The sequence below is a fragment of the Canis lupus genome, chromosome X (assembly GCF_003254725.2).
Source record: "Canis lupus dingo isolate Sandy chromosome X, ASM325472v2, whole genome shotgun sequence".
Taxonomy (NCBI): domain Eukaryota; kingdom Metazoa; phylum Chordata; class Mammalia; order Carnivora; family Canidae; genus Canis; species Canis lupus.
This window is the reverse complement of record NC_064281.1, coordinates 92962452-92983356: the sequence shown is the minus strand read 5'-3', so window position 1 is coordinate 92983356 and position 20905 is coordinate 92962452. Positions and strand designations below refer to the sequence as shown.

Sequence of the window (20905 nt, the reverse complement as noted above, 5' to 3'; positions counted from 1 at the left end):
TAAAACAGTCTTTTGCTCACATGCTTGTGAAAATCAATAGAAATTACTTATTTTGCCACAGAAGATTAAATGAAAGTTATCATTCATAATCATGCCCTGTGATAAAAATTAAAATTAGAAAGAAAGAAAACTCCTCTTTGCAACTTTTAAATTTAGAGTTATTTCCCCCTATGGTAGAGTTCTGGGAACACTTAAAATAAACCTGAAGAGAGTGAATGATTAGTCCCCTCTATTCACATATTGGCTAAAATTAAAGTACTTTAAAATTGAGGAATGGAACAAAAGCAATAAAAAATATCATGTGGAAATTATAATCTGTTTTACTTTAAAATGGGATTTTAAAATATGTAAAATAACCCATTTAATTAGAGTTGAACAATAGTGAGGCATATCATTCTCTGTAACAATTAGTTTCAATTAGAAATTATTTCACTAATTGATCTTTTATTTCTCAAAGTGTTCAAGGATAAAATTTGGTATCCTTTCAGTTTTCACTCCCAGAGGCAAATATTAATAGTACTAAGTAGTTTGGATGAACAGGATATTACTAGGAGAATTTCAGTGAATCATCTCCAGTCTATTTTCCCATACATAAATTATATCCTCCAAAAGGCCATCCTTTTAAGCAAACCAACCAATCCACCAACCAACCTGCTTGCCTAATAATCTCAACACAGATTAAAAACTGGTTCTCAATCACATTCATTCACTCCTGTTCTGATGGAATTGTAGTCCAAGTACTTAATTAGTTTTAATATAATATTAAACAAATTAGTGTTATAGTTCATTGTATGTAGTCATTCTTTTACCTGCTATAAAAAGTATAATAAAGTATAATACAAAATATAAAAACATAATACAAAGTATACATTCACATGCATCAGTCTCCATGTTGACAGGCATGATTTCTTTAGGAACTATTGCTGAGAGACTAGGATATTAAGAACAATTATATATAATATAATTTTTACTACCGTAACACAAGTAATAACATTCTAAACATAAGTGTTCTGAAGGGCTTTCCAAATATATGTTAATGGCCTAATTCCTACAGACTATAACTTGAATAAGTTTCTGATTGCTTGAGACCTCAGAAGTGATGGTTATATTGACATATGATGCATACATTTTCATTTTTTCCTTTTGTTATAAGTCAGTTCTAGTGGATACTCCTAGAAATTGGAACATTTTGAGTTTCCTGAAGAGCCTTGAGAGATATGTTCTCAAAATTAAGGAACCTAGATAAACAAAGTTAAAATATTTACCACATTTCGTTTGGGCATACATTCATTTCATGTTCCCATTAACATATAACTGCTACATGATTAATATTCTCATGAACAACAACAAAATACTTATTGTAAGGAAATACCTGTGCAAATTGAGTCTTTTGCCATTCTTATATCTTCTGAAGTACTATGCTTAGAAATACTGTATCCTTAGTAGCTGATTTGTATACGAAGAGGAACTTGACCGGAAATAATCATTATTTGACAAATGCAATATGACCTTCTGTTTGGGGACTATCAAATCCCTCAAACTGGAAACGTTCATGACTACCCCTGGGATAAATCCAGCTGCCTGTTTTGGGTCCAGAACATTAAAAAAAAAAAGAAAAAGAAAGAAAAGGAAAAATGCAGCTGCCAAAAGAACACCACCAAACCACTATAATAGTCTGCTAGAAGAGGGCTGATCAGGCCTTTATATTACAGCACAATGGGACAACCATCTGAGTTGGAATGCTGAATCATTGCAACTCCAAGACATCTGGATGTTTTTAACCTTCTCACATTGCATACGATCTAAGGAATTTTTTTATATTTAGCTCATGTGTAATCTGCAAATGTTGGTGACTGAAATTGTGGAAAAGCATTAGCAACTTCCCAGTGGCTTTATAAATTGGTATTGGGCTGTCACCATTACCCAGATTTTTTTAAATGTAAATTTACTCACTAGCCTGAAAGCTCCTTAAGGGCAAGGGCCACTTGTGTATTGTTTATCTTTGTGCCACATCACCTAGAGCCTAGCAGGTATATAATAAATGTTCATTGAGCTGAACTGACCTTGGCTAAGTAAGTATGTGTCAGATACACAGAAATGGCTAGATTGTAGGCTAGCTTGACATAAAATTAATTTTGAAACTAAAAATGAACTGAAGACACATTGCCTGAGAGAAAACAGACTCTCCCTGTATTCCTACTCTCTGGAATGTGGGTAGACTAGGTTTCCTTTAAGCATTAAGACCTCAAGAGGCTGATATGCTAGTTTAACCTCTTTGTTTTGTTTTTGTTTTGTTTTGTTTTTGATTTTTTTAACCTCTTTGAATTGGCTTTCCTGCATGACCTAATGTTTAGAAACTGACCAGGCTCCCAGTGTAGAGTGATACCTCTGATTAACACCATGACCTGAGGCCTCAGACCCAGGGGAAGGAGAAAACATACATATTTAGTCCACATCACCAAGGCAACAGAGTCACTGTACCTCAGCATAGTAGGAAAAACAAGCACAGATGATGATGTTAAATATTTTTAAAGTGTTCCCTACACCCACTGTTAACAGTGGTTAGAGACATAAGGATAAATTATTTCAGAAACCAGGCAATTAAAGGTTTTAACTTCTCTAATATGTGTGTGCTTTGTTTCTCATTACTAACACTCCACAAGCAATCTTGGTCAATTAACATTAACCTAGTACCAAAAATAGAGGCTCAAAGTTTGGTTTTGACATCGATGACTCAGATATTCTCTTTTTAAGAATATACGGTGCTACAGGCCTCAAATAGGGTACCTCATCCCTCAAATGGAGAGACATCTGAATTTGAAACCAGTAAGTCATCATAAAATGAGACTGTTGAAGAAACCTACCCTGAAAGATGATTTATAAATGGATTACTGATGAGACTATTTATACTTTATCAGGAATAAATAGTAAAAAGAACAATATACTAAGTTGTAGAACATAATTGTCATGACAAAGGAAAATATTCTACATAGAACTTAAAAAAGGATATGGGAGTAAAATATCAGGGTACCTCCACAATCTAGGAAAGAAAGACTGTGGCAGACATAAGCATTCTAATTAATGATGAAGTAGGAAAAATTCTCTTAGCCTTACACCAGCCCAGATGATATACTCCCTCAAATTTCAACCTTCCTTTACTCTTATCCATGTTCACCAAGGAACTCCCTGTTCACTAATTGTGTACCCTAAGCAGACTTATCACTATAACACATTTACATTCTAATGTGGGCCTCTCCAAGTCTTAAAAGTTCATTAGTGGAAAAGTTTCTCAGACTGAGAGCCAGACCCCGGATCTACAACCTTCACCTATATCTTTGGGGACCAGCTACAACAGCCAGCCAAATGGTCTCTCTCTTTTTACTATCCACCCTCACCTTTCTCATCAACTTCTAACTGTAATACGGATCACCACAATCTTGTAAATGTCTGTATCCATCTGAAAAATAAAATCACATATCATATATTTGTAAACAACCAAATTAAATGGCTGAGACACTAAAACAGTAAGGTCATTAAGAACAAATACCTATTGTCGCTATATAAATTCCCATTTAATTATCATTTAATCTCCAAAACAGCTTATTGTTCTTACTGATACAGGTCCATACCATTCATATGCCATTTATGATAGGAGATACACGTTCTTTGGGGAATACAGTTCTGGGCATCTGTGTAGTATGAGTTTACCCAGCTTCAGGACAGGGCATTAAATAAATTCAACCTGAATCTCATCAAGCCTATATGTTTACGGGTTGTACAGAAGGCATAAAAATAAGTTAAATTACTTTATGATACAATCGACAAAATCCAGGATGTGGGAGAAAACGCGAAGACAAAACAACCAGATAGCTTCAATCATTAATTTAAAGGGGAAAAGACAAAGGAAGAACTTCTAGCTTAAGAGAAACAAATAACCACCAAATGCAATATATGGACCTGGTCTGGTACCTATTTCAAGCAAACCAATGGTTAAAAAAACAAAAGAGGCAATCAAGTTCACTTGTCACATATCTGAACCAGATATTTGATCATATTAAGAAAGTTAAATTGTTTAGGTGTGATAATGATATTTTAGGTGTGATTATAGTTTTTTTAAAACCACTTATATTTTAAAGATACATATTAAAATATGGATAAAATGATATACCTGGGACTTGCTTCAAAATAATTGGGGAATAAGGTGAGAAGGAGTAAAGGAGATACAGATGAAGTAAGATTTACCATGAATGGAAGATGGGTGATGGATCCAGAAAAGGTCCATTATACTATCCCCCACATACTTTCGGATATGTTTGGAATTTTCCATAATGAAAAATTTAAAAACAACAACAAACAAAACAAAAAACACACGCAAATAGAAGGGGCATTTCTAGGGATAATGGGAGAAAATTCCCAGGATAGCTTCCAGCTCCAGAAATAGACTCTCTGGGGCTCAGCCATATACTATCAAGTTCATTTACCAAGTCCTACCCTTCATTTTACATCATTAGCCTAAGAAAAGACATCAAGTTGTCTGAGTTTGATTACTTACCAGATACCTCTTAATGTCCAAGTTTGCTACCCAATTTTAACTTGACTTTAAGAAAAATTAAAATAATTTTTGAAGCTAACAGAATTTTAGCATCTGTTGAATTTATTCAGCATAACCAGAGGTATTGTCTTCATGCTGTCACCCACAGACACAAACACAGATACAGCACAATATCCGTATTTAGCCAAGTGCATTCCTTCCGAGGCTCATTTATATGTCTTCATATGCCACAGCCCATCATTTAAATAATGGATATTTTCAATGCCAATTCCTTTGTTGACTTTCTCACTGTAGAAGGAAAAAAGCATATAAACATATTGTTATGAATTTTTATAGGCTTACTTATGGTAAATATAATTCAAAGTGCATTGCTATTTTGCAATTATTGAGCCACATGTAGGGAATTTATTTATATTACATTAACATTATTGACTACATTAAACTACATTACTCTGCTGCAGTTCCTGTCTTCAAATGATTCTAGTGATCTAACTAGTGAGTCTATAGAAACAAAGTCATGATGTCACCATACCAGGAAAACACCAAAGTGTTACATTTAGCAATGAAACAAAATTAATAGGAGTAATTTGGTCATCAAATGAGTTCCAAAATTTTTCAGTATATTGACTATATTTTGGTAATATGTCTTTAAAATTTCCTTAATATTCTATACCACCAGGTAATAATAGAAAATAAGCACTGTGTGGTACTGAACTATGTCACTGTTTTAAAAACTAATAACAGGGCACCTGGGTGGCTCAGATGGTTAAGTGGCCAACTCTTGATTTTGACTCAGGTCATGATCTCAAGGTCCTGGGATTGAGCCCCACATCAGGCTCCGTGCTCAGTGGGAAGTCTGATCAAGGATTCTCCCTCTCTCTCTCTGCCCCTCCCCTTGTTCTTCCTCTCTCTCTAAAAACAAACAAATAAACAAATAAGCCTTTTAACAATTAAAACATAGGGCGCCTGGGTGGCTGTTTGGTTAAGTGTCTGCCTTCAGCTCAAGTCATGATCTCAGGGTCCTGGGATCTAACACCACATCAGGCTCCCTGCTTAGTGGGTAGCCTGCTTCTCCCTCTCCCTCTGCCTGACCTACCCCCGCTCATGCTCTTTCTCATTCTCCATCTCAATAAATAAATAAGATCTTTTAAAAAATTAAAAAATAAAACAGGCAAGCATCTTTCCTCCCACCCAATTTAAATCATACTAAATAAAAAGTTCCTAAAATACCACATACATACATATAAAACAGCTGTGTTGGCACACGGTTCTTTTCAGAATGCTTAAGAAAGAATGCAATCCCAGAGACTTAGGAAGCCATGGCTTCCTAAGTCCTAGGAAAAATCAGAAATGATGCTTCTGTGCTTAAATATTTGTAAGATGTGGTGTGAATGAAAGCAAATTTCACCTGTAATTCTGCGTTGGTGACCCAGATCGCAAAAGCTAAGGGGGCCTAACATGAGACTTACATATCTTCTGCAGACATCTTCATGACTCCAACACACAGAGCATGCTGTTTTCCTTCTGCCATAATTGCCTGAAAACACACAGCTAAGAAAACTATATATCAAAATGCCTTGGAGAGGGGATGTCAAACAATGATCACATTACTAGTTAAGACACTTTGAACCCTCTTGTATCCTTACCCAGACCATCAACACTCCTTGAGGACAGGGACCTAGCAGAGTCTGTAGGTACACTGTAAATATTCAATAAATGCCTAATGAATGAATCTAATAATAATTCCTGGTTTTTAAGTTAAATGGTAATACTATAACCCAAAGCCAACAAAAACAAAATAAGTCATGCAAAAAGGAGAAAAAAATTCTTGCATGTCTAACTTAAAAACTGAAATAAACAAATATGAATTGTTCTACTGTTTCAATCACTGAATGGTGGTTTTATGTAATAGAAACATTAAAACAATAATTATATCTCCACTCTGTCTTTAAGAACCCCAAGTAAGTTTTAACCTTTCTAGAATGACCAAAATGTTCTTGGTTATCATTTGAAGCGTTCAGAATGTGAAACATTGCAGTACATTTACAAAGTAAAAGTTCAAGAGTACATGGGATCTCTCTCAACTAGTTTTGCAACTGTAACTATAACTATCTCAAAACAAAAATTATTCAAGAAGCAAAGGTTGAGGTGCTGGGAAAATTTTTCCATTTAAGGGAAACTCCAGGACTATCAACCTACAACACTTAGAAAAATCATAAACATAAAAAAAATGGGACGCCTGGGTGGCTCAATGATTGAGCATCTGCCTTTGGCTCAAGTTGTGATCCCGGGGTTCTGGGATTGAGTCCCACATCAGGCTCCCCGCGGGGAGCCTGCTTCTTTCTCTATCTTTGCCTCTCTGTCTCTCATGAATAAATAAATAAAAATCTTTAAAAAAAAATAAACATTAAAAAAAACCTGCCCTCACAGAATACTGTCCTCCATTTTCTCCACATCACTTTCAATTCATATTCATTCGATGTTCTAAAAATATTTGAACACCTATTATACGACCAGTATCTATGTCTGTTCCTAAGATATAAACATATACTTTATACTACCCCTTAAACATAACTGCCACAAGAGGATACTATTCTTTCGAGTACAAGAAACATTTTAAAACCCACTCCAATGGCCTTTGCACTCCAGTGATTTCCCCATTCCTACCGAGTATCTTCTCAACCTGAAGCAAATGGCCACTTTATCTACGACAAAAGAGAAGATACCCTCCTGTCCAGATAGTTGACAAAAACCTTTTTAATCTAGAATATAGCTGCCCACCACTGTAGAAATGAAAATAACCCACAATTATTTAGCTACATCATGAGTTTTAAGGGCTATCTGAAACTTAAACATTTCTTTTTTTTTAAAAGATTTTATTTCTGGGATCCCTGGGTGGCTCGGCAGTTTGGCGCCTGCCTTTGGCCCAGAGCATGATCCTGGAGTCCCGGGATCGAGTCCCGCATCAGGCTCCCGGCATGGAGCCTGCTTCTCCCTCCTCCTGTGTCTCTGCCTCTCTCTCTCTCTCTCTATGTCTATCATAAATAAATAAATCTTTAAAAAAATTTTTTTAAACTTTTTTTTTTTTTTAAGATTTTATTTATTTATTCATGATAGTTACACAGAGAGAGACAGAGAGGCAGAGACACAGGCAGAGGGAGAAGCAGGCTCCTCTCAGGGAGCCCAACGTGGGACTCAATCCCGGGACATGAATCACACCCTGAGCCAAAGGCAGACGTTCAACTGCTGAGCCACCCAGGCATCCCTTAAACTTAAACATTTCTCTTTGAGAAAATATGTTCTGAGGCCCAAACAGCCAACTTAAAAATGAACTTTATTTTTTTTTTTTTTTTTTAAATTTTTATTTATTTATGATAGTCACACAGAGAGAGAGAGAGAGGCAGAGACATAGGCAGAAGGAGAAGCAGGCTCCATGCACCGGGAGCCCGACGTGGGATTCGATCCCGGGTCTCCAGGATCGCGCCCTGGGCCAAAGGCAGGCGCCAAACCGCTGCGCCACCCAGGGATCCCTAAAAATGAACTTTAAAATAAAAGTTGAAGGACGCCTGGGTAGCTCAGCAGGTGGGCATCTGCCTTTGGCTCAGGTCAGGATCCTGGGGCCCTGGGATCAAGTCCTGATTCAGGCTCCCTACAGGGAGCCTGCTTCTCCCTCTGCCTATTATTTCTGCCTCTTTCTCTCTGTGTCTCTCATGAATCAATAAAATCTTTTTTAAAAGTTCAAAAAATAAATAAAAATTTAAAAATCAAATAAAAGTTGGGAATTATCCTTATTTCCCTCTACCCACTTCTTAACTCTACCTAGTACCAAAGCTCTTTTCCTTTTTGAGTGCTTTTACTCCAGTGTATATGGGTAAGCCAAAGGTAAAAGTAGCAAGCTGATGTCCAAAAAAGTGATCCAATCATATCATATATATCCTCTCCATTAATAATCAAGTTTTATACTGTGTCCTGAGTCAGATCACACTAGGCCGTAACTGGGCTGAAATGCAGCCAGAACTCTTTAGTTGTTCCTATTTAGCTTCTAAGATGGGACACAATTTAGTCTCAAGAAATGATGTTATTTCCCACACCTTGAAATGTAACCAGAAAGGTATGAGACAACAGTAACAGTAACCTCCAAAAAAAGTACATCTAGTCTTCTCTTGGACAATAGATCTTTCAGTAATGACAGAAATACTTTGAATATATTTTTCAGCAGTTATAGCCTTGGGAAGGATACAACAATTGTATCTACTGCAGCAGGGTAAAGTTTAGCTCCAGGAGAAGTTAAGCCTGGACACATGATATTTGCTCCACTGAGTACAAATTTGATGGCTCCTTTATCAACTTGCTGGTGTGGCAGGATAAAAGGATCTAGAAGAAAAGAAATACATGACATAAATTAATGAGACTAATGACTCCACAGAAAAAGGCAAAGGACATGAACAAATATTTCTCCAAACTACACTATTCTGACAGATGCAAAAGAAAACTGAAACACCATCCTTCACTTATCAAATTGGTAAATATTTTTTAACAAAAGTAATTCCCACTGCTAGCAAGAGTATAGGAAAACTGGCATTCTTATACACTGCTAGAAGGCTTAAAATTGGGTACAACCTCCTTTTAGGACTACATCACAACATGTATCAACAGCCTTGAAAAGGTTCAAATTCTTTGACCCAGTATTTCTATTTCTACAGCTTCATCCTAAGAAAAAAATTAAAGATATATAATATATTTAGGTAGAAATATGTTCATTGCAGCGCTACTATTTATAACAGAAATAAATTGGAATCAACCTAAATGTCCAACAATAAAGAGGTAAATGACTTAAAGTATATCTATAATATGACTTAAGGTATATCTATAATATATATATATAAAAGAGCCATATTTTTGGAGACTACATAATACTCTTATAAATGTTCATAATATAAAGTTAAGAGAAATAAACAATAAAAAAACTACCAAAGAGATCAGTGGGTGCTAGGGGTTGAGGGGAAAGGGAGGAGGGAGAGGAAGGGACAAATAGGTGGAACAGATGTTTAGGGCAGTGAAATTATTTTGATACTATGATAGTACATAGTGATATTATAACAGTGGATACATGACTTGCATTTGGCAAAACCCACAGAATGTACAATGCAAAGAATGAACCCTAATGTAAACTGAACTTTGGTTAATAATACTGTATGAATATTGGTTCATCAATCATAACAAATGCATCAATGTAAGGTGTTAATAACAAGAGAAGGCAGTAGGAAGTACATGGGAACTCTACACTGTTCCATTTTCCTGTAAACCTACAACTGTCCTAAAAAAATAAAGTCTACTAATTAAAAACCATTTAACAGAGAGCCCAATTTAAAAAAGAAAAATGGGGATGCCTGGGTGGCTCAGTAGTTGAGTGCCTACTTCTGGCTCAGGTCGTGATCCCAGGGTCCTGGGATGGAGTCCCACATTGGGCTCACCACAGGGAGCCTGCTTCTCCCTCTGCCTATGTCTCTGTCTCTCATGAATAAATAAAAACTTTACCAAAAAATTTTAAAAAATAAAAAAACAAAAATATATGCATTTATATACACACACACACACTACAGGAAATAATTGGATAGAAATACATTAATATACTATCCATGGTTATCTCCAGGTCATAGAAATACAAGTGATTTTATTTCTGTATTTTCCAACTCTCTAGAATGAACATGAATTCCTTCCATAACCTCAAAAATGTGTGTGTGTGTGTGTGTGTGTGTGTGTGTACTAATAGTTCATAATCTAAGAATTAAAGGATCACTGAAGGATTCAAAACAATGACTGGGGTGGAAACTTTTTAGACCTCTCAGGGCTTTCTAGGAATAATAATAATTGGTAAAATTTATTCACTTTAATGTCTTACTACTAGCTCTCCCACTAGTCAGAGAATAATTTAGTCTTCTTCCTACCAAGATTACAAATTAATTTAAACATGGCTCCAAATTAAACATCTTATTGAAAACAAAGGAACCTGAATGAATGCATTCATACATAATTTGTTTTCTAGTTCTCCATCCTCATTAATAAGTGTCTTTTAATAATAATAATGATGATGATCCTCATCATGATGATAATGATATATACTAATAGTGGACATTTATTGAACAATTACTACATCATTCCAATGGCTATCATATATTGAGCCATTACTGTGTTCCAAGCAGCACGTTAGATGCATTATATGCACAGTCTCATTTAATCCTCACAACTCTGGGAGATATAATATACAATATACCCCTTTTCTTAAAGATTTTATTTATTTATTTATTTGAGAGAGAGCACACATGTGTGTACACAGGGGAGGGGAGAAGGAGACAGAGGATTTTAAGCAGATTCCACCACAGAGACTCCTATAGGGACAATATATCCATTTTTTTTAAGATTTTACTTATTTATTCATGAGAGACACACACACAGAGAGAGAGGCGCAGAGACACAGGCAGAGGGAGAAGCAGGCTCCATGCAGGGAGCTCGACGTGGGACTCGATCCCAGGACTCCAGGATCATGCCCTGGGCTGAAGGTGGCGCTAAACCGCTGAGCCACCCGGGCTGTCCAATATATCCATTTTTAAAGACAAGAAAATCAAGCTTAAACAAGCTAAGTGACTTGACAAAAGTGACACGCACTGGGAATCAAACTCAGGTGTCCCTAACTCCAAATATGCTTTTACCACCATATTACCCTGCTTCCTACATATCAATAACTTCACAATGTTCTAAAAGGTTGGTTCCGAGCAAATTATTATTAAATAGGAACATCGGGATCCCTGGGTGGCGCAGCGGTTTAGCGCCTGCCTTTGGCCCAGGGCGCGATCCTGGAGACCCGGGATCGAATCCCACATCGGGCTCCCGGTGCATGGAGCCTGCTTCTCCCTCTGCCTTTGTCTCTGGCGCTCTCTCTCTCTCTGTCTCTCAGTCTTTCATGAATAAATAAATAAATAAAATCTTAAAAAAAAAATAGGAACATCTTTCTCTTCCAACTTATTATGCAAAGGCTTAACATACAGGAAAACCATAGAATAGTTCAATGAACACTTGGACAACATCTACTTAGATCGAACAACTATTAACCCTTTGCTCTACCTCCTTTATCTCTATTTATACACACACAGTTTTTGTCTTTCATCATTTGAAATTTCAGACATAATGCTTCACCATAAGTACATCACCTAAAAATAAAGTCATTCTCCTACATAACCACAGTACTGTCACCATACCTAAAAATTAACAATAGTTCCACAATATCCTCTTATAGCCAAAGCATATTCAAATTTCCCCCCAAGGGTCTAAGAAAGTGTTTTATATCTTTTGAGGCAGAGGAGGAGGGCTTGAATTTTGTTTTTCTTTCTTTTTTTTAAAGATTGTATTTATTTATTCATGAGAGACACACACAGAGATAGAGAGGCAGAGACACAGGCAGAGGGAGAAGCAGCCCCCATGCAGGGAGCCCGATATGGGACTCCAGGATCATGCCCCAGGCCAAAGGCCACGCTAAACCACTGAGCCACCCGGGCTGCCCTTGAATTTTGTTTTTGAAACCAGTATCCAATCTAGTTTCATGCAATACATTCAAGTATTTTGTCTTTGTCCTGTTTTAGTTGAGCAGGAATTCATGTCATCAAAATGTCCTACTATCACCAAATATTTTCATTACTGCTCCAGACCTCTGGCTCCACTGGGTAACTCAAAATTGACCTCTTCTTACCAAAAACCAAACTCATTAATTAAGTCACCACTACTACCTACAGAGCCCACCAGTCACTCCCTTTCTGCCCCTTAGCTAGAATGTCAGAAATATACTGGTTTGAGAAGCAGAAACTTTTTTTTTTTGAGAAGCAGAAATTTTAACTTCACAGTTGAAAACCTCTTGTGCATGAGGATTATATCTCCTTTGGACTTTCTTTTGTAATGTACTCAATATAACAACACACAAATGTAGGTATGTAAGAAACATTATTTTGTTTTATAACACCTGACCTTGGCATTCAACTAACAATAACTGGGACTCCCACAATTAGCCGATGCTTTCCCTTATACAGTGTTATCTCTATGAGGCAAATCCAGATATAAATTTAAAAGGAAGTTCTTACAGCACTTATCACAGTTTGTGAATATATATTCATCTAATTATCTAATTGTCTATTCTTCCAACTAGACTGTTAGCTTCATAGGGACAGGAACAATGTCTGCCTTTGTTTCTCATCATATTCTCAGTACCTAGCTCAGTGCCTGACACATAGTAAGTTCAACAAATATTTGCTGAATGAATGAATGAATGAATGAATGTTCTTTCTTAGCCTTTCTGGAATGCATAATGAGAGAATTTGCGATCTTCAGATTTACCACAAGATGGGGATTCATTTTAGTTTTATATTCCATATCACCTAGTATTAGTAAGTTAACTACCAGAAATCACTTTAAAAACTCTTTTTATATCTTTCCACATCCCCAAATAAATATTTTCCAACAAGACTTACATTTGTGAAGTAACCTTAGGGTTGGATAAAAAGGCCCTTCTCTTTGTCTAAAAAATAGTAATTCTCCATTTACTGTAAGGATTTCTATATGTTCATGGCTGTAAGACAAATGTCATAAAGTAGCAAGTTAGATATTTTCTTTCAAAAATGAATATGCCAAACATCCTTTAAATAACAAAAAATATGAAACATACATATACAAAGATACAGTAACCTCTTTTTAATTTAAATATCCAGGCAAAAAAATCGTTTAAATTGTTTCACCTATCATACCTGTCTAGTAGAGAAAAAAAATGTCAATTTTATTTCACATTTTATTATTTTAATTTCATTGTTAGATAATTCAATAAAACAAATATCTACAGAAAAATATGAAATAAAGTCTGAATAAAAACACTTAACTCTTTGATAAAACAATCAGCACACAAAGCCATATTTTTCAGGAACACAGAGAAACATTTGAAAATACAAATATTGATGTTTTAGAGTTATTCTATTTATCTACTCCTATAATTAATCTACCAATGGTTAATGTGAAAATAATTCCATTTATTATGAGTGCAATCTAATCATACAATATTCAGCTACTCTGAGCTTTACACAGAGAAAAATAAAGACTTACCATCGCACTATTTTGACAGGATCTTTCTTAGGCATGATTTGATTAAGCCATGGTTCAATACCTGGAAATTGTTCTATCAATTGGTTCTTAATACCTTTTATAACTGAGGTTTTCAACTGGATGCAGTTGGACACATTTTCTTTTTCATCAAATCTGTCAAATGATTTTTGCAAGAAAAAAAGGCATTTCTTAGCAGACGTAACAAAATAGCTAAAGGTATTGTTTTAATTAGTCATCTATTCCCAAGTAAGTATTTGGATGTCTAAAATAACTATGAAATAAATTCTTTTAAAATACCATTTCCCTTTAAATTCTATCCAGCACAAAATCAGTGTGTTAATACAGTATTAAAACTGCCATGTATACACAATGGGGGGAGGGCAAGGGGAGGATATGAAGTATATTTCACATTATAATCTGCAAATAGCTACACAAATAGCTTTCCTGGAAAACCCTACTCAATTCTACCCAGAAGAAACAGATTCCCACCTATAACAAAACCCATGTGAAAAAACAAAAGTAAAACAGAACAAAAAACCCTCAGGCGCTGAGACACAAAAACACCAACCCAAATATAACACAGAAAATTGGCCCTTCTAGGCTATGTAATCTGCTGAGATTTTTTTTAAAGTGATGGTGACAATGTTTTCTAAGATCCCTATTTATTTTTGTTCAAAATGTCATGCGCAAAACCCACCTTCCTTTGCCCATGTTCCCCCTTTGCTTTTTGCGTCTACCAAGTCTGGAAGGTAAACCCACCAGGTAGGTTCTCAAAGAATTTTTGTCTTCCTTACACTGAATAGCCTACGGGGCAATCACGCTATTTTCAAGACAAGGTTAATCTGGCAGCTAGGCAATAGGCAGGACAGGCCGCTTGCTTCCTGTCACCCAGACTCCTTCACTCTCATGACCCAGGAAGTCAAGCCTTCCCTTATTCAGTTCATAACTAATAAACATATGGCAGTGAGTGCAGGGCTCTCCTCTCAGCTAAAGAGGATATACCCTTAAATCACAGTGCAAGGATGTGATTGGTAGAACCCTAGGAACAGGGATAGGATTGGGAGAAGGGGCAAAAAAGAAAGAGAAATAAGGAAAAAGAAAATGAGGGTGGGAGGATCAAAACCCGATTGAAGATTAGGGATAGAAAGGTTACAGTGTCGCAAGCTGCGAGTGAGAGCACAGTACTACAGAAAACCTTAGGGAGACAGGATGGTAGGGGCGGGGGAGAGAGAAAGCGGATCTTTGCTCTCGCCCTCTGCCCCACCCCCACCCCCACCCCCTTTGTGAGCAGCCGATGGAGGCCACAGCATGTCCTTACTTCTTGAACATGATCCAAAGTGAAGGGGGCGACGATAGGGAAAGGCTCGGAATGGGGAAAAATTGAATTAGTAAGGGGCCAGCAGATCTCTAACACGAGGAAGGCCGGCACTGACAGTCGGAGCTGTGTCGTTATCCGGAAAGGAAGCCACCCAGCCGCACTTTACGGTTCTCGGTGAAATTTGACTACTTCCGCTCCTCTGAACACGTCGGCGCTTTTGTCGGCCCTTTTCGGGCTACCGAGTCCCCTCCAGAGAGGAGAGCTGGCAGGGCGGGACTAGAGAAGGAAGAAGAGATAGAACAATCATTCTAGTTGCAGGAAGAGAAGAATGAAGGGGGTGGGGTAGTCGATCATATGGCAGTTGCGTCAGTTACGGGTTCCTCAAAGGGTCAAGATTATTCCGTGTTTGGTTGCTATCTGCTTATTGACTTAAGCAGTCTTTCGGTAGGAACGATTTTTGTGTCCTGAGACAACCAAATGGATCGGTGCTTACCGACCACTGTGAACCCAGGCAAGCCTCATAGCATCTTATTAATGTATTCGTGGGCTTGCCAGGTTTAGCAAGCAAAAATACAGGACATCCAGTTAACTTTGAATTTCAGATAAGCAATGAATTTTTTTAGTGTGCCTACACCTCGTGTATTTGGGTATATATACAATATACAAGTATTTGGGACATACTTGTATTTTTTTAAATTTCCATGTTCTCTGAATGTAATTGGACATCCGGTATTTTAATCTGGTAACCACATTCACCGGTCACAGTGAGGTGCCCCCATAGAATTATCAGCTAGGTTGCTGTCCCCTGCCTCACCACCATACCTATAAATTGGGCTGTAACTCAAGGGAAGTAATTTCCCTGACAATAGAACAGCCTCTAGGCAAGCAACACAAGATTAATCTGATTGAAGAGATAACAGTTAAAGAAACACCTTTTACTAGTATAATTTTAAAAAGAGTGAATCCAAATTTTGATCAGCAAGGAAACCGTAGAAAAACTCAAAACCTAACTAAACAGGCACCACCCAGACATTGGAGGGGATGAACACTCGCCTATAAAACACACCAGTCTCTCCAAGGAGCAAATAGTCTATATTGTTACAATCGTAACAAATGCTGTTATGCATTTGAATTGTACAACTAACTCACCTTACCTTGATTCTATGGTAGGAACAATCTTCTGATTATAATTTGGCCTCCCGTGAAGATCTCCCTGACAAGAATTCACCATTTTCAATTCAAATCCTCATGAACAATTGTTTGTCTCTGTAAATTAATAAATTATCATTCTGATTTATACATCAGTCTCTTGTAAATGTCCTTAGCGTGAATCTACATTCCCAGCATCAATCAACTCTGATGTTTAGAATACTGAGTTTATGAACATGCAAAACTGAAGCCCAGACCCCAAGCTGTGGTTGGTGCTACATTGTTAGGCTTCTTGCCAAACAGCTTTCCTCACCTGGGAGCCTGCCATGTAACAATAAATGCATTACAACAGTAAAAAAAACTGTTATTAAGTAGTTTGAGATGAGTGGAAAAAAGATCCCATTGAATCTATACATGATAACAACATAGCAGTAACTATATATTCCACTAGTAAATAAAATTTAACTTGATAGACCCCAAAGTTAATACTTAGATGGAATTTCTACTTTCTTGAGCTACTTGAGAAACCTACTAATTTTAGACTTATTAAAAAGTCGAATATTTACAGTGCTAGAAAAAATAGTTGACTTTTAATTCTATAAAATCATGCATACTCTGTCCAAATTATGACAAATCTCACATGCATGGGAATTGATATATAGCAACATGTACATACATATTTTAGTCTACTTTCATACATTCTGATAATCACAGAAACTGAATCTGAATTGTGACAAATGCCAAATTAGGTCATTAGTATTAATGAGGTATTTAGTTCTGCATGTGTCCATGAATACCTTCATTCATACCCAACCTACACAGATACATAAGCAGGGCCCAACTGCTTATGTGTCACTGCAATGTGTTTCTGGTTTTGTGTTGTAAATGGTATCATCATAAGGTGGATTTTGTTTTTCCAAGATTATAATTGGGGGTTTGCTCCTGACAAAGGACTCATCTTCAAACAAATTATTGATATAACAAAAAATATGTCATAAAAGAAGAACTACCTCAAACTAAACCCCTTCAAAAATTAAAAATCATGAAAAAAATTAAAATAATGGGGCACCTGGGTGGCATGGTTGCTTAAGTGCCTGACTCTTGGTTTTGGCTCAGGTCATGAACTTGGGGTGGTGGGATTGAGCCTCGCCTTGGGCTCTGCATTCAGCACGGAGTCTGCTTGAAGATTCCTTCTCCCTCTGCCCCTCCCGCTTGTGCGTTCTCTGTCTCTCTAAAATAAATAAATAAATAAATAAATAAATAAATAAATAAATAAATAAATAAATAAATCTTTTTAAAAAAGTAAAATAATGAACTTCATTTATTCATGCAATAAGTAGTTATGAAGGCCCTTTATGTTTTGAACATATATGCTCTCTGTGCTGTCATTTGAGCATAAGTGTTCTGTGCAACTTATATGGTTCTTTAATGTACATGCAACATAGCACACAGAAAACCCAAGTCTATCATACATTTTTATAAAATAAATAACCTAGCTATAGTACACATTAAGTGTTTAGCAAATGTATTTGCCTTCTTAAACTTTGGAAAGGATTTTTCAGGGTCATCTTGACACAAGGCTCTAAAATGCTGCCCAGGGAAACGTGCAGTAAGACTACTTTTTCCTTTTCATAAGCTTCCTTGAGCAACAAGCATGGCACCAAAACCCTTGAGCACCCAGTAAAGAGACGTTTCTTTAGGAGCTGGGCCACAGCTTTGAACACTGGAGGAACTGCTTTCACTGCGAGAAAGAATTGGGCCACTGCCAGACCCCCGCTGGGGCTCACATCTCTCAGAATCTACAGCCTGTGACGTCTTCCATTAAGTTCACTTCTCCCACAAACTGCCTCTCAGCCTTACACCTTAGAGCTCTCTGCAGCCTGGCTTTATAACCCCTACAAGGGCACAGCTTACTTAAGAATCACACCACTACCCCTACCACAAATCACTCTGCAGAGCACAGGTGAGAAAATGCACTGGGCCCACTGATGTCTGAATCCTTCAATACTGAGCAATATAAAGAACACCAACAAAACAGCAGCTCCTGCCTCCAGTGCCAAATACAGGTAAATCTGGAGAGAGCTAACAGCCTTCTATGTAGGAGAAGACTGTTAGGACTAACCGTCCTGCCAAAGTTGTGATAAGTCAAACTCACATGCTCATTCACCTCCTTGTTTTCCTCTGTCACTAGACAACATGTAAGCACCCAATCCAACTTATTTACTATGTAATCTTGGACAAGTGACTGGAACTCTGTGCTTGTCTTCTCATCTATAGGATAAAGGCTCTATTTTATGAGGTTGCTATGAGGATTAAATGAGATAATTCATACGAAGCATTGTTATTTTTTTTAAGTAAGTTCTACCCCCAGTGTGTTTCTTGAACTCACGACCTTGAGACTAAGAGTTGCATGCTCTACTGACTGAGCCAGCCAGGCACCCCTATTTTTTGTTACTATTAATTACTATATTGTTACTGCTTTCCCCATGTTTCCCTGTTTCTTCTCCCCCCACCTGACCTTTCACTTGTACCTTAACTTCCAGGTGTTTCTGCTGTGGCTTCTAGAACACCATTCCGTGATTAACAAACTCTCCTACCATCCTCCAGCTCATCCCTGAATATTCATGGATTTTCCATGAGGATAGAACTTCCCTTGCAGCTCTTTCAAGTGAAAGTGACTTATATCAATACATGCATGTACCGAAGAGTCTGGAGGTAAGACAGGCATCCTTTTCCATCCATATTACAACCTCCGGATAATTCTTCCTTTACCCTCAGGTGAAAAACCCTGATTCTTCCTCTAAGTTTCATACTATTTGGTTACACTTTGATACCTTTATTCATTCACTGAAGATCCTGGCATCGGTTCACAGTCTCTCCTCTCCACCTTAGAGTCATTCAACACTGCAAGAGAAAAAGCACATAGTTGAATAAATTGGTACCACACTGAATTTGTAGTTGCCAACCACAAGTGGACTAGCAGTATTCCTGGGGAATCCTTTCCTGCTTTCAGCCCACTCTCTTATTCTCTCCAATGATTATTTCAAAGTTTCTCCATTCTCAAAACTCTGATTCCTCAGTAGCCCCTGCAATCTTACCAAATAACTCATCCCTTAAAGAAAGAAGTATTGAGGTGCCTGGGTGGCTCAGTTGGTTAAGTGTCGTAATTTTGACTCAGGTCATCATCTCAGTGGTCATGAGATTGAGCCCCGCATCAGGCTTCAAACTCAGCATGGAGTCTGCTTGAGATTCTCTCTCTCTCTCTCTCTCTCAAAAAAAAAAAAAAAGAAATTAAAAAAGAAGACAGAGTCTGCACATGGAAAACCAATTTCCTACTACCTACAACTACCAAACTAGGAGTATGTTCACAGCCATCCTTCTACTGTTAAAACGAGAGATATCCCTGGTCCAATCCAGGCTAATTCCTCTGTCTGTGTTCCAGATCTCATTTAAATATGGGTCCTCAATAACCTTACTCAATCTATTATTACCTCTTTCCTATATATTCAACCTCTTTCTCTCTACTGGCTCCTTCCTCTCAGCTTTTTCAAATAAAATACATTATGCCCACATCTTATAATATTCAAATGACACAGAAGTACAATGACAATAATAATAGCGCTACTGAATACTTACCCTGTGCCTGGCAGTGTAGCAAGTGCTTTCACATATCAACTAATTTAATTCCCAGAGTGACTTTATGAAGTAAATGCTACTATTATTTCCATTTTACAAATGAAGAAACTGAGGAAAAAGGACGTTAAGTAACGTGTCCAAGATCAGCAATCTATGAAGTACCAGAATCTGAATTTGAACCCAGGTAGTCACAACTCTGCTCTCTAAATCACAACACTTAAAGTCCTCCTCTCCCCTGTGCTTCCCTGCCCCACTCCACGTCACCGTCCTCAGCTTTTCCTTTGTTTCCCTTCCTTCCCCATAGGTAATAACTAGTGATAGTTTTGCGTGTATCCTTCCAGAAAGTCTTTGGTATATTTACATATATATTGTACATACATGCTTCTTAAAAACATAGGTAGGATCATACTATGCATGTTATTTTGCTTTTTTCACTTTATGGGTGAAATATATCTTGGAGGTTTTATCATGTGTGGAAACAATGCTTTATGGGGGTGGAGTGGGGACTGGACAGGCCTCCAGGCAATAAATAACACTCACAATGGCGCGGAGCTGGGCCATATGCCCTGGTCTCAGGCTCTGGGAACTCTTCAGTATGGCTGGGAGTTCAGGGGGGTCAGGGGTTAGCCAAGACAGGGGCAGCAGCAGTGGGCACGGACTCAGTCTTGCCCTCGGCCAGGCGCCAGCAGGCCAGGGAAGGGGACAGGTGGCGGCGCAGTTGGTCTGGGGCCAGGGCAGAGGAGGGGCTCGCGTCCCAGGGCCTGGGTCTGGGCTCCGGCCGGAAGTCGCCCGCCTCAGCAGCCCCGCGGCTGGGGGCCTACCGAATGCGAATGCCCGAGCCACCCTCTCGGGCTCCCGCTGGCCTGAGTCGCGGCTCTCGCTTCAGGAAAGCCTCTCCCCCGTTCTCACCCGTGAGGGCGCCGGTCTCCAGGCACGTGGGCTCCGTCACCCGCAGCGGGAGGCTCCAGGGAAGCCGCCTACCGCCCGCGGCCACGCCCTTCCGGTTGCCACGGAGGCCGCCCACGACGACGCAGGCCAGGGAGACTAGCGGCTCGGGCTGGGGACGCCGCACCCCCGCAGGGCCCCTCGCCAGTACCTCGGCGTCGACGACC

The 20905-nt window shown here is 38.2% G+C and overlaps 1 protein-coding gene across 3 annotated transcripts; it reads right to left on the bottom strand.

Annotated features, from left to right (window-relative positions):
• Positions 1-4636: 4636 nt before the first annotated feature.
• Positions 4637-20754, bottom strand: MCTS1 (MCTS1 re-initiation and release factor). Of its 3 annotated transcripts, XM_025431339.3 has the most exons (10): positions 20703-20754; positions 18992-19061; positions 17227-17388; positions 16163-16274; positions 15009-15284; positions 13691-13843; positions 13069-13166; positions 8793-8926; positions 6022-6089; positions 4637-4840 (listed from the first exon to the last, which is right to left on the bottom strand). In XM_025431339.3, the coding sequence occupies exons 5-10, from the start codon at positions 15017-15019 to the stop codon at positions 4759-4761; spliced, it is 546 nt and encodes a 181-aa protein (XP_025287124.1). In that variant the 5' UTR covers positions 15020-15284; positions 16163-16274; positions 17227-17388; positions 18992-19061; positions 20703-20754; the 3' UTR covers positions 4637-4758. The 3 variants fall into 3 exon arrangements, with proteins under 3 accessions (XP_025287124.1, XP_025287123.1, XP_025287122.1); XM_025431338.3 differs by lacking the exons at positions 16163-16274; positions 17227-17388; positions 18992-19061; positions 20703-20754 and having other exon boundaries at positions 15009-15371; XM_025431337.3 differs by lacking the exons at positions 15009-15284; positions 16163-16274; positions 17227-17388; positions 18992-19061; positions 20703-20754 and adding an exon at positions 14388-14556.
• Positions 20755-20905: the final 151 nt, after the last annotated feature.

What these genes read in the sequence shown, in the direction of transcription:
- MCTS1 (XM_025431337.3), bottom strand. An exon ending in CCTGTCAAAATAGTGCGATG is followed by an intron (nt 13,167 to 13,690) that starts GTAAGTCTTTAT and finishes TTTGTCTTACAG; the next exon opens with CCATGAACATATAGAAATCC. An exon ending in AAGATGTCTGCAGAAGATAT is followed by an intron (nt 4,841 to 6,021) that starts GTAAGTCTCATG and finishes TTCCTTCTACAG; the next exon opens with TGAGAAAGTCAACAAAGGAA.